Below are 16293 nucleotides of genomic sequence, written 5' to 3'. Positions count from 1 at the left end.
TTGAATTTTGGATACCTTTTACTAAAAAAAATAGTAATACCAAAACTAGGACCCTGAAGTAATTGATATAGTGTCAAGTATTGGAAGGCAAGAAGATTAACCGGAATAAACTTCATCAAAGTTCAAATTCTGCCACTAACTTCTCATACAAAACTACTGAAACTTGTAGAATAGATATGAACAAAGCCTAGAAGATTTTGTCTTTACCATCACCTGACCTGAGTGGGAAAAGTTATTTTTTTTTATTGTACTTATTTAGGACTCCAAAATGGCTATTTTACTTACCACTTGGAAGCACGAGGAGAATATAAATTATCATCATCAACAGGCGTTGTTAACACATGATGGTTTACAACATTTAAATACTTCTCGATGTGAATCTGTTATAGGAAAGTTAAAGTTTAGGCCATTATAGTGGACTCAAGATACTCAGCTAATTTACTTTATTTCATTAGGGTAATGCTTTGAATTGTGTAATTAAGTTAAAAGACACAAGATGCTATGCGTTTATTGCATGCCTAAGGTATCATTGGGCATCTCGAGGCTAAATGACTTTATCCCAAAAAACATAATAAACAATTGAGACTCAGAGCTTGAATGACCTGTAGCACTCTTCACAAATTAAATGATGCACAACCATCAGTAAATCGCTTATCCAGGTAAGCTTACTAGGCAGGACAGATATGGAGTAATAGGGATTTCAAGGAAGCATCTGGGGCAAGAATCTGGCCCTTAGGTAACAGATTATTCAAAATGGCCAACCCAAAGACTCCAGCTGAGTGCAGCCCTCTCACCGTCAAGTTATATAGGACAATGGTGTGCCAGTTTGATGAGGCAACAAAACACACCACATCTCTCACAGCCTGAGGAGCTGGGCTGTGAAGTTCACAAAGTGGGAGAGTGGAAGTCTCAGGCCAGAGCAGAGACGGTGACAGTTCGAGGTCTTGAAGATGGAGATGGTCCTTATTTGGATACACGTGCTATAGATCCTTGTTTCTTTCTTTCTTTTTTTTTCTTTTTAAGATTTATTTATTTATTTGAGAGTGTGTGACCAGGGGGAGAGGGGTGAAGGGAGAGGGAGAGAGAGAAAACCAAGCAGACTCCCCACTGAGCATGGAGCCCAATACGAGGCTCGAACTCACGACCCTGAGATCATTACTGGAGCTGAAATCAAGAATCCGACGCTTAACTGACTGAACCACCCAGGTGCCCTTAGTTCCTTGTTTTATAAGTGAATATTATCCTGGTCTGAAGACTGGATTCTCCTCTGCCCTTCAACCCATCTATAATGATGAAGTCCCTATGTCCTTTATCTCACTGTTCCAAAACTGGTACATCTCTTTAGCTTTATCTACTGGATTATAGTATCACAAAACGATTAATCTCAAAATACTTAAGCTATTTAGGGAAAATAAACTCTTTTTCTTTAGAATCCCAGTGGATCTGATAGCAACTCTCTGCAGTGTATTGGTTTGAATCCCTTTTTGTTGGGAATATTGTTAGACTAATGGTTATTTTAAAAATTCTTAATGCTTTTTATCGAACCACATGTTAGGGGTTGTCATTGCAGAATCTTACATTCCCAACACCTTAAATTCTTTGTGGAATGTGACAGGATGAAAACTGATCAGTTAATAATCGTAATTTTAATAAAAGGGACAGAATGAGAAAGCTGCTGACCAATCAAAGCCCATCTCTGTTACAGAATTATACAGGGTCCTATGAGAAAACAGTCCTTTTCTTCTAGAGGAATTGTTGTCTCCTTCCAGCACTTTATTTACTAACTAAAGCTCTACTCACTCTCAATCCCACTTCAGTCCTTTTGATTGCAGTTTCAAGATTCTGAATGTTTAGAGCCTCTCCTTTTTCCTCCAGTGGGAAATTTGTTAATTTCTCTTTTAACTGATAAAGGTCTTCATGGACCTGTAGGTATAAAAAAATACAAAATATTGAAAGAATACAGAGTTCACCTGACACAGTGATTTATTTTAAGATTTGCAATTTGCTTCCATGTCTAGAGACAACCTAGATTTTAGGATGTTCATCAGAAAGGACTGTCTTCACGATTCTAAGATATTCTTTATTAGAATGTTGCATTATTGTCTTTCAGATTTCAAGAAACTAAGCTTTCATACAGTTTTACTCTTTTCCTTCCCCTCATTAGAAACAAATCCAAAAACTACAACTCAAATTGCTTCAGCTTCGTATGAGCTGATACGAAGTTTGCATCAAACTCAGATGTCTACTACCTGGTTAAGAGGTAAGAAAACAGGGGGCGCCCGGGTGCCTCAGTGGGTTAAAGCCTCTGCCTTCGGCTCAGGTTATGATCCCAGAGTCCTGGGATCGAGCCCCACATCGGGCTCTCTGCTCAGCGGGGGCCTGCTTCCTCCTCTCTCTCTGCCTGCCTCTCTGCCTAGTTGTGATTTCTCTCTGTCAAATAAATAAAATATTTTAAAAAAAGAGGTAAGAAAACAGGAAAGTTCTAGCAATGAGAGGTTTTAGTGAAAGCAGAGCCTTTCAGGGGTGCCTCAGTGGCTCAGTTGGTTAAACGTCTGACTCTTGGTTTCGGCTCAGGTCGTGATCTCACAGTTGGGAGATCAAGTCCTCCACTGGGCTCTGTGCTCAGCGTGGCATCTGCTGAAATTTCTCTCCTTCCTCTCTCTCTCCCACTCCCTGTGCATGTGCACACTCGCGCTCTCTCTCAAAGCAAACAAGCAAGCAAGCAAGCAGAGCCTTTCAAAAGGGAATTGTAAATAGGTTGACATAGCCCTTTGGTTTTCCATTCTGGCTGGATCTTCCCCACGTACTGCTCTTGAAGAAGCAGTTCTGTACGTGTGTGGCCTGGATTCCGTTTTACATAGTCAGAAATGGAAATGATCGGTGAAGAGAAAGCAGTGTGCATTATCACTTCAACGTCTTCCTCCAATCTGTATTCTCTTTGGAAATGATGAACATCTCTCTAATGTCAATCACCCTCCCAGTAAATCGGGTGCTATGAGATTAGACATCACAAGATTCTCTGCATTCATATCAGAAACAAAACTTCAATAGATAAATGCAGATGGCACCAATTATTGTATGGGTTGCTGCCACAAGAAAAACATTTTGTTATGCAAATTTATGAACCCAACACCTGTTTCATCAATAGTCACACCAATAACTATCTGCAGACTGGGTTGCTAAAGGCATTTTGAAACAGTTACCTTTCCTCTGTTAGCATAACTGGACACACAAATGTTGATCCGGCCTGTGTTATCGATTACTTTGGAAAATTCCCATGAAGCCAAGTATTCAAAAGATCAGAATTTGCATCTTTTCACTGATGGGCATCACAGTCTGGTAGACACATCTGGTCATTTGTGCTCTGCACAAATTGTCACGGAAAGCCTTCAGGGCTCACAGATTGAAATCAGAACACACCTACTGTTTTCTTGTAGGCACTAAGAATGAAGATGTACTTCTTCCCATTGTTTTGTCCAAGTTATTGCTATAAGCTGATTTACCATCTATCGTCTAAAGGCATTTGCAAAGTGCACAGAGGCAGTTCAAGGCAAGGCCCACTTTCCAGACCCACATTTCTTGGTTCTTCCTTAGAATGCACTACATTTCCTTCTTGTAGCTCTACTATTTGTGGTATTTGTAACTTCACGTATCATTCTGTAATTATGCCTGTCAACAGCCAGTGGGGGGGGGAGTGAAACTGTCCTGGATTATTTATCATGGAACCAAAGGGCTGCTTTCTTTATCTGCCCTGTGTGGGCAATTACACTTCTACCCAGAGTCATGAGATAATGTGTAACAAGTCTAGTACATAGTGAGGGCCCAGTAGAGGCAAATGGACATAATTCCTTGCTCTATCGCTGGTTCTATTGATGAGGGAGCAGGAGGCTGGCTGAGGACAAAGCAAAAGCTGGCACCTTGCACCCCCTCTCCACCCACTCCCCTCGGTAATATGTGTGACATTCCTCAGGCACCCCTGACCGCCATAAACGAGAAACAAATAGTTAACTTGCAGAGATCACAATCCTGCAAAATAGGAGTCTCCCTTGGTTTACAAATGTCCTGGAGATTTACAACAAAGAAGCTATTTTAACAATAGCACAATTTCCAGAGGCAAATAACTCAGTTCCTCAAACCCTAAATAAAGTTAAATTTCTTCTAAACCCAAATCTCACTAACAAGGACACTTGATAGGAGAAATGTGAAACTTTATCTCTAAATCTCCAAGATAGTGTTGAGAATCATTCCCAAGCATATGGCCCACTGATATACATCTAAAGGGTCTCACAAGAAGATTTTTATTATTGGTAATGAATAACCTTTTCCCCAGACAACAGCTAGCCCCTCAAGGTCCTGGAGACCTTGCTTCCAAAATTCCTTAGAGACTAACATCACGCCCTTTGTTCTCACCTACCCAATTCCTGTGTATATAATCAACCACTCCTCAGGATAACGGGGCAGCAGCTCTTTCTGCCCATGGGTCCTGTCCCCGTGCTTTAATAAACCACCATTTTGCACCAAAGATGTCTCAAGAATTCTTTCTTGGTCATCGACTCCGGACCTCAGCCCACCGAACCTCACCTAGGTTCTAGAACTTCATCAGCATGATGTCCACACACGTCATCGCATTTTCTCTGATTTCTTTACCACGAAAAAAAAAAAGAGTTATTCTACCTCATTAAATTGTTGAGTAAAAATAAGGCAATATGTGTGTGGAAATGAATGAATGTAGGCTTTGGAACCAGGCAGATATGAACTCGAATCCTATTTCCTCTTTTATGGAGACTGACACATTTACTTAGGGTTTGAGAGACTTTGGTGCTTTCTTGAAAGGGGGCTAAATAGCTACCTGTTGGAATAGCGGCAAGAATAATATGAGTTCAAGTGCAGAGAATTTCATACAGGCCCAGCCACATAAGAGGGCACTGAACAAATGTTAATGCTCTTCCTCTGAATTATCAAGCCCGGTGAAACTCCTTGCTCATAACTGGCACTTAATAAATGTTCATTGAGTTGAATTGCTCTCTTCCTCTTCCTCAAGAGGTTTTCATTTTCTTGCCAGATATTTTCTTCTCCCCTTTCAATAACCACCCATCTGTTTGCATAGTAATTACAATAGAGACAAGTACTGTAGGAAATGTGTTACCAGACTTGGGTAGGAAACAAAGATTAAGTTCTAAATCTCTGTTCTTTCTTCAAATGGATCCAGTTTACCATATTGAAATGTTACGTGTTCCCCATTATCTCTATGATTATCAGATGCATTGCTTTCCATATATTTCCTAGTTGGAGGACAGTGTGGGGACAAGGCTGCTTAATGAGAGGGCTTTGAAAGATTTAATGCAGTGAAGATTTGTTCTGAATCTAAAGTCTAGCCATGCAACCAGGTTCCATGTTGTCAAAGCAGTTCCATAATTGTATTTTATCCATCTCTGCTAAAGATAGAGTTTGGCTGACTCATTCTCATCACACTTTGCCCACTTGTGCCTTCATTTTTTGTATGCTCCTGGCAAAGCAGACGGAGGAGTAGACAAGAAAGATAGCGATGATACCAAGCTGTTGATTAGTTCCAATATTGCCATAAAACGGTTGGATTTCAGAAACAGGATTTCCACTAATATGTAAAAAGCTAATTTTGGTTGCAACTAGATTATCTTTGTTGCACAAACATTTGTTTAAGAGTTGGGTCAAGCAAGCATTTTAAAAAGATGTAATAAAAAGATATCACATGATCATTAATAAAGTCGAAACAGAAAGCTTGTAAGAGTTATTAATAAAAGAAAGCACCAAGGAAACCTCCCGGACACACAACCCCACTTCTTCAAGACTGTTTTACAAACACACCATAACCTGTTTCTCTCTCCTCTTGGACAAGTTACTTCAGCTCTTTGTACCTTGGTTTCATCTTCTGTGAACTGGGGCTAAATATGACACCTGCCTAGCAGAGTTACTGCACAGTGTTTCACTGTCAGTAAAGTGGCCTACTGTTTCAATTATAACAGTGATCATCACCACTGTAGTTAGAACCCCACTGTTCCGATCAGTCAAGGAAAGATCCAACTGAAACCATAAAAGGTTTGAATGACAGAATTAAAAGTGAAAAAAGTTACATAGTTAACAAAAGCCTGCCTAGTAGAACTCTGTGCGGAGATAGTAATCATGTGTCCTGAATCAAAAATGAAAACATGGGCATTGGGATAGGATCAGACAGTACGACAGAATATTCAATATTTGTATGTTCTAGGAAATCCAGACATACAAAGCGCATGTTTTCATAACAATTCACACAATGAGTTTATAATTAGAACGCTGACTATCTGTATTTAAATATTTTTTTCTCAAGTATTTTAGATATTTTATCAAAATATTTTATTATCAATTTGTATCATCTATTGTGCTTTCTAAATAATAGTCTGTGTTAGTGCAGCTCCCTTCAGTTTTGAAGGGGATGTACATTCCTGGAGAATGAATGAATGAGGAGATCATTATCCAGTTGTTCAGGATCAATGGACCTAATTCTGTGCTAGGTAAAATGGGATCTCCGAAAGATCCAGGTGTAACAGGGAAAGGAGGCATACCTCATTTGCCCTATAGCATCACCCATGAAGTTTTAGTTAAGAATGGAGTATGCCTGGTTAAAAAGACAGGCTAAAATTAATTTTTTCCTTATGTTCCAGTAAAAAGCAGGCTCCTCTTAAAAAAGACTTAGAAATGAACAGAAAACTAAGTAATATGAAAAGACAAGAGACCAGATCTAATAACAACTCACATCTATTGAGTGTTACACATATGTTACCCAATATTTTAACCCTTACAAGACTCTTATGGGGGAGTTCATATTATCATCTTTATTTTTACTTGAGGGAATCCAAGGTTTAAAGTGGTTAAATACCCTGTGCCAGGTAAGTTAGCTGGTTAATTGGTAGAGCTCTTCAAATATGGGCAGTCTGAATCCAAAGCCTCCATGCCTAACCATTAACCAGTATGTGCATAATATCTACAAATATACAAACATGTATTTATAATTATACAAAGCTAAAGGTTGGTGAAAATTCAGTGGAAAAGGCAGGATTTAAATATTGAGAGGAGCAAAAGGGCCAAGGGAAGAATTTTTTTTTTAAGAATTTCTTTTTTAGGGGCACCTGGGTGGCTCAGTGGGTTAAAGCCTCTGCCTTCGGCTCAGGTTATGATCCCAGGGTCCTGCGATCGAGCCCTGCATCAGGCTCTCTGCTCAACAGGGAGCCTGCTTCCTCCTGTCTCTCTCTGCCTGCCTCTCTGCCTACGTGTGATCTCTGTCAAATAAATAAATAAAATCTTTAAAAAAAAAAGAATTTCTTTTTTATACTGGGTTGATAGATTGAAAGGGTTTGAGAAGATCATTTGCATTTTTCTATGTATAGGGGTCTGCCCACAATACTCATCTTTGATTTTTTTTTCCATAATGTGAAATAATAATAGTCCTTATCAGATAGCTTTGTTGTGTTAAAATATGTACAGCACTTAGAACTGTGCACAATACCCAGCAAATACTGTTCGCTTTGATTATTGGGATTTTCCCCGGAAATTATATTACAGTTTACATTTTTACAATACTATTTCAGGTGGAAGGTCTCAAAATTGGGCATGCATCACAGTTAACAGCAAGGGTACCCCCCCCCCAGAACTCCTGATTTAATAGGTCTAGAATGAGGTCTGAGAATTTGTGTTTCTCACGAGTTCTCAGCCAGTGCTGAAGATACTGGTCCTGGGGCCACCCTTGAGAATCACTGGTCTAAAAAGTTGTTTAATATATCTGATTGAAACACAGGCCTGATATACCCATTTAAGGTGAAGCAGGTAGAGATTTGAAGTGCCTCTGTTTTCTGGCAACTTTGTGTGTGTGTATATATATATATTCTATATATATATAAATTTATGATATGTTAATATATTATTATATAATTATAATTTTTATATATCAAACATATATAAATTGATAGAAACAATTTGATTGCCTAGGCTGATAATTAAGGAAGACCACTTTGTGATAAAAAGAAATTTTGTAGCTTTGGTAAATTGGGTCAATTTAGAGTCAGAGGTAGATCTAATTCATGCAATGTATCCTACAGAAGAGAACACTTCGGCCCAGAGAGGTGAAATGATTAGCCTAAAGTTATCCACCTGGAAGAATGTCATTGCCAAGGTCAGTCCTCAGTATTCTGACACCCCACAAAGTGCTTCCCTCTAGAGGTACTGCTTATTGGTAGCCCGTTTGAAGGACACAAATCACTGCCCCAGGTAGAAGTGGAATCCGTGCTGTGCGCCCGAGGGCAGTGCTGTATGTCAGAAATGCTCCGGACTCGGTGAGAAAGTAGGGAGAGGCTTCCTTATTTCCTTGTTATGTATATTCTCCATATTACCGGAGAGAATGTTCTACTGAGTCCAGAGACCAGCCTCAGTAACCAGGGTAACACGCAGGCTTGCTCTCTCTACACTGCCTTCCACTTACTCTGTCCAGAATAACCTTTTTCAGCAGACAGACGTACTGAGCAGCATGGACATGACTGTTCTTAGCTCTCCTGCTCTGTTTTATAATCCAATGACGACAGACACTGACCCTGTAATGTATCCTAGGCTGAGCGAAGAGCTACCTCTGGATCTTACTCTGAAGTGAAAGGCTTTTCAGCCGATCCCCTCTTCTACACTATTCCAAACCACAAGGGGAGAAGCCCTGGGAAAAGAATTCTCCTAAGGGAAAGCGTGAAATTAGGTGAGAGAATTCTCCTTGGATTCTGGTCTCTTTTTTAGAGATGTTCCAGGTCTGGAGAAAATAAGAGAAAATTAAGGAATAACCTAATTGTTCTTGTAGTCAACACAAAGTATACCGTGGGGGGAAACTGGCTGTTTCTGGGTAGGAGTTTCTATTAGTGTTCCAATTGTTTGGAGGCTGTAAACAGGGGCCCTGCATTTAAAAGGGGTATATGTAGTAAAGAATCAGCCTCTCCCAATGAGAGTTCTGACCTTTGCCCTTGGATACTGGGTGGTGATCTCTAGGGCCCTGGAGAGTCCTGCTTGGTAAGTGTCTTTGCTTGGGGGCTTTGGTCACCAGATAATTTAACAATGTGATTTATGCTGGGGGCTTTGAGCCACAGGTATCTGTTCCAACCTCTAGAGGAACTGGAGTCTAAAGGCATTAGTGTGACCTCTGGGAAGGGCTCCAGATGAAAGGTCAGAACTTGGGCAGTGTGTGATTGAGTCCCAGTAAAAACTCTGGACATCAAAGTCTTAGGCGAGCTTCCCTAATTGGCAATACTCTGGGTATATTGTCACACATCATGGCTGGGAGGAGATAAAGCCATCCATGACTCTATAGGGAGAGGATGACTGGAAGCTCCATTTGGATCCCTCTTGGATGCTGCCCTATGCATGCCTTTCCTTGGCTGGCTTTAATTTGTATCTGTTCAGTGTTATAACACTGTAATTATAAGCATAGCACTTTCCTGAATTTTGTGTTGCTCTAGCAAGTTAGCCAGTATGAAGGTGGTCAGGGCCCCCAAATTTGTAGATAGCAGACCTGAAGTGAGCTTGACTCTGGGGACTTCTGAACTTAGGCTGGAGTAGAAATGAGGGCAGTTTTGTGGGAATGTTCCCTCAGACTTTGCAGTTTGCTAAATTCATCTAGGGTACTACTGACAGATGATAACACAATGTGAGGTAAGAAGATTTGGGTATTATTCATAATGGGGACCTCTATGAAACTGGTGAGTTTAAGGGTTTATATTTTGAAAAAGATGCATTTAAAGCAGTCTCTCCTGGATGAGAGGTAAGAGACCAACATCCTGGCAGGAAAATCCACTGCAGATCTGAGTGAGAGTCCAAATAGAGTAATTTAGGCAAATTACTTCAAGCCCTGACAAATGGAGCTAAATACCAGTTAAAAGTGATGATTTATGCAGAAATGTTTTAAAACTACCATACATAAATATGAAAGAACAAAATTGTTATGGGAAAAATATGAGTATAATTATCACAAACTGAGTTATACTGGAGAAGTTAAGACTTTTTTTTAATATTTCCCCCCTTAGGTTAGAAAGAGTCATTTCCCGGAGGTTTTTTGTTTTTTGCTTTGGCTCATTTCTATATTAAAAACTTTATTTAACTTGCTAGGCAATCCAAGTTATCTTTAATATATTTTTCCTTGTGTGTTCCCAAACCAGGGGCTTTTAATTCATTTATTTATTTGAGATATAATCAATATATAACATTATATTTCAGGTATACAGCATAATCAATATTTGTATAAACAGCAAAAATGCTCACAAGTTTAGTTAACATCCATAATCACAGTTATAATTTTTTTATGATGAGTACTTTTAAGATGAATTCTTTAAGCAACTTTCAAATATAACAGTTCAGTATTATTAACTACAGTCTCCATGTTGTATATTACATCCCCAAGACTTATTTGCAAGGTACTTTCAGATCCAAAAAATTTAGGTGCCTAAGAAAAGTGGTTTACCTATTTCAACTTCTTTCCAGATTTCTTATCATCTCCCCAAAGTGTCTGACTTGTATTTGCCCCATATCACGGGTTCCAATCTTTCGGAACGTAACATTTTTAAAAGGTGCCTCAGTGTAAGATGGATTTTCGGAAAGTTAAGGTTCTGGGGTGAGGTGTACGGTTTTGGAGTTTTGCCAGAGGCAGAATGGTCGAGCTTCTGGAGCGAAACGTCAGGGGAAGGTACGGGGTGGGGGGTGGGGCGGGTTAGGCTCGTAGCGGAGGTCTGGGTGGGCATATTTGGGAGTTCTCGGAGGGGCCATGCCCTCTGCACGCAGGAGGCAGTCGGGACCGTACTCCTAGAGGGTGGGCGCCAGTGGATCGGCGCGGCTGGGCCTCGTTCGGAAGCGTCTTAGCTGGGGCAGGGCCCGGAAGGGCCCGTTTCCCACCTGGATTAGGATGGTTCCGATGGGGTCGTAGTTCTCAGTGTCCTGTGCCATGGCTAGGGCCAGGGAGTACCACCTCCCCGAGGAGGAGCGGTCTCCGAGCGCCGAAGCCCGGTGCCTGGAGCGCCCGTCCCCATGGCAACCCCACGCGCAGCCTAGCCGGTTCTACGCCGGGAGCGGAAGAGGGGGTGTGGGAGGAGTCAGAGCAGCCGGTTCCTTCCGTCGACGCGCCCTTTTTTGCGCGTCTCCCCCGCGCGCCGGCGGCCGTGGTATAGCCCAAGGCGGAAGCGGCTCTCGGACGCGACCGGCTCGCGAGCGCAGCTATGGCTGCGGGCGTCCCCTGTGCTGTTGTCACCAGCTGCTCTTCCACCTTCTCCGGAGACCGGCTGGTCCAGCGTGAGTAGCGGGGCTCCTGGGCCGACGTCCAAGTCACCCTAGTCTCGGCGGGCTGCGGCCTCAGAGCTGCGGTCTCCCTGTCGGCCTTTGTAGTCTCGGGCCCGGGGCTTTTCCTCCACTTGCCCGGGGCTCGCGGCTCCTCAGGTGCCGCTTCGACCCGGTGCGGGTGTCCAGGCCCCGCAGCTGCCTTCCCCTAGCTCTCACACTCATTGCTTGCCTGCCGGCCCAGCGCGCTGTTGCTTTTTTTCCGGCTTTTTCTGCAAAGTGGGACTCATCCCTGCCCCGCCCAGCCCACGGGTTGTTGCGGGCTCCTTTGAGCTGAACCGAAGGGCGCCCTGGAAATTGTACCGAGTTACTCGGATGTAAGGTGCAGAAACTGGGATGCTTGTTGCCGTCCCTGCCCTCGAGGTGGAGAGTAGGTTTCCTCTTGGCCCCCCGCTTGGTGTTTATGATTTAACCTTGTGTCCTCCACTGCAGCTGTTCTCTGCCGTGTCTTCCTCTTGAGGCGTAGGCTTTCGGGCAGCATTAGCTTTTGGGTGTTCCTGGGCCTAGTTTGTTGGCTTCTGGGACCTTCGCTGTCAAACTAAAGAACTCTTAAAACTTAGGCGAGACCAGCGTTATAGACAGCTCGGGACTGGGTCCTGGCTCAGCTCTTTCAGTAGAGGATTCTGTGAAGTTGATTGTAACCCAAGACACCTGTTTTAAGTGCATGGCTGCGAGTCAGAGCCGTGACTCTCAGCTGTGTGATAGTGAGTGCACTTAACCTCCACCCTGCGGTTTTCTTATCTGTAAGATGGTGATGATGTTCACAGCATTGTGCTTAACTCAGAGGCTGGCATAGATTTGATAAATGGTAGTCATTGTTTTTAAAGCACATTCTCTCTCTAACGCCTAGTGACCTGGTCCCCTAAAAATGGGACATAGGAGCCTATCTCACAGGATTATTTGAAGGACAGGTGACATTTTGAAAGCACTTCGTAAACTGTAAAGCGTCACGCGGCTATATATATTTTTTCTGTACCTGTCGAGTGACAGGCAGGACGTCCCTCCAACACAAATATTCTATAAACTTAGTTATCACCTATGACCACTTAAAAAGTTCTTTGCCAGGGTAGAAATCTAATTATAGCACTTAGTAAATGAAGTAACTGCTCTCTGCCATTTCCTTACCCCTTAGTAGTGCTCCTTCCCATTTATTCCCTTTCTTTTCTTTCTTTTTTTTTAATATTTTATTTATTTATTTGACAGAGAGGTCACAAGTAGGCAGAGAGGCAGGCAGAGAGAGAGGGAGAAACAGGCTCCCCACTGAGCAGAGAGCCCGATGCGGGGCTGGATCCCAGGACCCTGAGATCATGACCTGAGCGGAAGGCAGAGGCTTAAACCACTGAGCCACCCAGGCACCCCCCTTTCTTTTCTTTTTAAAAGGTTGTTTCTTTGTAAAAGCATTTATATTTAGCATGCCCAGAAACGAGAATGTCAGCTATGGTGTCATCACCCAAACACAAATACTGTTAACATTTCTGTGCATTTCCTTCTAGTCTTTTTTCCAATGCTTGTGTTAAAAAATTATAATTACATTTCATACATAATTTTAGCCTATTTTATATATAATTTTTATGTTTTATACATTGTTTTTACATTTTGTGTGTTAAAAATTTTAAATATTTTTGTTTTTAAATATATAAATATAAAATAACACACTTATAAAATATATAACAATTTATATAATTTATATTTTACATATAATATTTTTGTGTGTGTATATATATACATATATTTATTTATTTATTTTTTGAGAGAGAGAGAGAGAGAGAGAGCGCGCGCACATGCATAGGGCAGTGGGAGAGGAGAATCCTAAGCAGGCTCCACACTCAGCACAGAGCCCTGAGAGTGGAGGGGCTTGATCTCACCACCCTGAGATCATGACCTGAGCTGAAATCAAGAGTCAGACTCTTAACCGACTGAGCCAGCCAGGTGCCCCTGTGTATAATTTTTATCCTGATATTTTTCATTTACTATTACATAATTTATGACGTAATATGCTTTCCATCATACATTGCCTCTAGTGAACGTAAAATTTGCTCAAGATTCTTAAAATTCTCAGTGTATTTAACTTTATAAAATAATTACATGCATTTAGATTTCCATTACTGATATATAAATGCCTTTCAAAGCCCATCTCAGAAATATTTGTTAAGTGTTCTGATGGCTAGGGTACTCCCTCTGTGCACTTTAAGGATCAGAATTGGCAGACATGGCCATTTCATTGAAAGAGCTGATGACCTATAGTTGGAAATAGTAACACTGTATTTCTTTAAAGTACATTGGCATCCTTAGGGGTAAAATTAATTCTGTAAAATAATCCAATTTTTTTTCTATATCTAAAATCCCTCTTAGTCAACTTTTGTGTTGATTAAAATTAGGTTGGCCTTTCCTTTGTGATTCCATTAATGCTGTGTAGGGAAGAAATAAGAGCAGTTAGTAAAGACAGTACTTGTAAGGAGAAGGGAACTCTAACAGAGGGCTTTATCTTTTCTTCCCAGGTTTTTGATAGGGAAAGGGTGGGTAACACTAGACAGCAGTATTCGCTGAGCACCGATTCTGTTTTATTATAATTAAGGATTCCCTTAAATTAATCATGAATTGAGTCTAATTTTGATGTAAGAGATAAAGATGAGCATAATGAATGATGTTTGTCAAGTGTTCCATCATATTAGGCCACAGTATGATTTTGGATTGAATCGGATCTTTTTGGGGAAGGTTTGGTTTCACTTCATTCCTCAGGAAGAGGAACTTCAAGGTTTCTCCAGTTTCTTTCAACATCTCATCTGTTTTACTGCTTTTATCTAATGGGAGATATTTCATAATCAAATAAGTTTGTTGTAAATATACATGAAATAAAAACGAATAGGCCTCTGCTGTGGATAAAGTGTGTGTGCATGGATTTTCTGAAAAACTTTTTCATTGTGTCACTCAAAGGCCTTTCCGTATTTTGAATGGGTCTGACATCAGATAAAGTGCATTTCAGACTTACATTGTAGACTTTTAGAGGGGAATGAAGGCTCAGGACGCCTGAGGACCTCAGATATGAGAGCAAGTATATGTACTCCAGGGCCAGACCTCTTGCCACCTCAAATATGTGCATATGAAGATTTTACTTTCATTCCAGAAAAGTATATTCTGATATTAAGCACAGAGCTGGTCTCTGTGCCAGTTACTGCAGCTAAAATGACAAGGTGCTATTCCTGCTCTTAAGAGAGAGTGTGTGCGCCACTTGTTCATATATTAAAAAGTGAATACCTAAGTTTTAACATTTTACTCTACTTTCATAGAAGGAACTTTTATTTTTTATTTGTTTTAACTCCAATATAGTTCATATACAGTATTTAGATTAGTTTCAGGTGTACAGCATAGTGAATTAATGATTCTATACATTACTCAGTACTCATGAAGGTAAATGTACTCTGAGACACCTGGATGGCTCAGTTGGTTAAGCGTCTGCCTCTTGATTTTGGCTCAGGTCATGATCTCAGGGTTGTGAGATCGAGCCCTGCCTGGGGCTCAGCTCAGATTCTGCTTGAGGATTTTCTCTCTCCCTCTGCTCCTCCCCCTTCTTGTGTGGAAACCCTCTCTCTAAATAAATAAATAATAAATAAAAATCTTAAAAAAAAGTTAAGTGTACTCTTAATCCCCTTCACCTGTGTTACCCATCCCCTCACATACTTCCCCTCTAGTAACCATCTATTCTCTGTAGTTAAGAGTATTTTTTGGTTTGTCTTTTTTTCTTCATTGTTTTGTTTCTTAAATTCCACATGTGAATGAAATCATGTGGTATTTTTCTTTTTTGACTTATTTCGCTTGGTATTATACCCTCTAGATCCATCCATATTGTCACAAGTGACAAGATTTCATTCTTTTTTTAATGGACGGATAATATTCCATTGCATATATATTCACTTCTTTATCCATTCATCTATCAGTGCACACTTGGTCTGCTTCCATAGTTTGGCTGTTGTTAATAATGCTGCAATAAACAGGGGTGCCTGTATCTTTCTGAATGAGCCTTTTTGTTTTCTTTCGTTAAATATCCAGTAGTGGAATTACTGAATCTTACGGTAACTCTATTTTTAATTTTTTGAGGAATCTAAATACCTTTTTCTACTCTTAGAAGGAACTTTAGATAGAAAAGTCCCTAGAGACTTGCTTGATGTTGTTGAGATGTGCAATGCCAACTCAGCAACTGTAAGGCACTCAGGTTCTACATCTGAACATTTGGAGCAAAATTCTTGCTATTAGTGAAATGTGGAAATTTGGAGATCTTACAACCATAGCAAACATTTGTGTGTATATCAGTACTCTTCTCAGATATGTTCTTATGTCTTTTAATTTGGTTCTTGTATCCCTGTGAAGTCATGAAGTCAGATTATCTCCGTTTTCTAAATGAAGAAATGGTGGCTTGGAAATACCAGGTGACTTGGCCAAAGTGATCAAGTACTAAGTGTTGGAGCATATGTTCGCTTCAGGATTTGTATGCACGGAATACGTGAGTGCAATGTGTTGGAATTCCTTAGCAATCAGAACTATTTAACTTGAAGATGGTGGCACTGATGTAAGAAATGACAGAGAAGATTGACCCCTAATAGAGGGTTTTAAAGTAGGGGGTTTTAAATAGAGGGTTTTGCATTTCTATTTAGGAGGTTTGAAATCTTAATTCTGAGTGAAGAATAAATAGCTTTGTCTAGAGGACCTATATTTATTTATTTATTTTTATTTTTATTTTAAAGATTTTATTTGTTTATTAGAGATCACAAGTAGGCAGAAAAACAAGCAGAGAGGGTGGAGGGGCGGGAGCAGGCTCCTGCCTGAGCAGAGAGCCCGATGCTGGGCTTGATCCCAGGACCCTGAGATCATGACCTGAGCTGAAAGCAGAGGCTTAACCTGCTGAGCCACCCAGGCGCCCCAGGACCTATATTT

The 16293-nt window shown here is 40.8% G+C and overlaps 2 protein-coding genes across 3 annotated transcripts in view; one reads left to right on the top strand and one right to left on the bottom strand.

Annotated features, from left to right (window-relative positions):
- IQCH (IQ motif containing H) overlaps positions 1 to 10977 on the bottom strand; it is a 192281-nt gene extending 181304 nt beyond the window's left edge. For both annotated transcript variants that reach the window (XM_046009107.1, XM_046009108.1), the window contains exons 1-3: positions 10927 to 10977; positions 1801 to 1923; positions 286 to 380 (exon numbers count right to left, since the gene is read on the bottom strand). In XM_046009107.1, the coding sequence (XP_045865063.1) occupies positions 286 to 380; positions 1801 to 1923; positions 10927 to 10977 (269 nt within the window). The remainder of the gene's footprint in view (positions 1 to 285; positions 381 to 1800; positions 1924 to 10926) is intronic.
- A 212-nt stretch (positions 10978 to 11189) lies between these two features.
- Positions 11190 to 16293, top strand: part of AAGAB (alpha and gamma adaptin binding protein) — a 48853-nt gene continuing 43749 nt past the window's right edge. Inside the window, exon 1 of the mRNA XM_046010206.1 lies at positions 11190 to 11319. Coding sequence (XP_045866162.1) covers positions 11247 to 11319 — 73 coding nt within the window. The 5' untranslated portion in view covers positions 11190 to 11246. The remainder of the gene's footprint in view (positions 11320 to 16293) is intronic.

The sequence above is a fragment of the Meles meles genome, chromosome 6 (assembly GCF_922984935.1).
Source record: "Meles meles chromosome 6, mMelMel3.1 paternal haplotype, whole genome shotgun sequence".
NCBI lineage: Eukaryota > Metazoa > Chordata > Mammalia > Carnivora > Mustelidae > Meles > Meles meles.
Note: the sequence above shows the minus strand (reverse complement) of the source record. Positions and strands in the feature narration are given on the sequence as shown.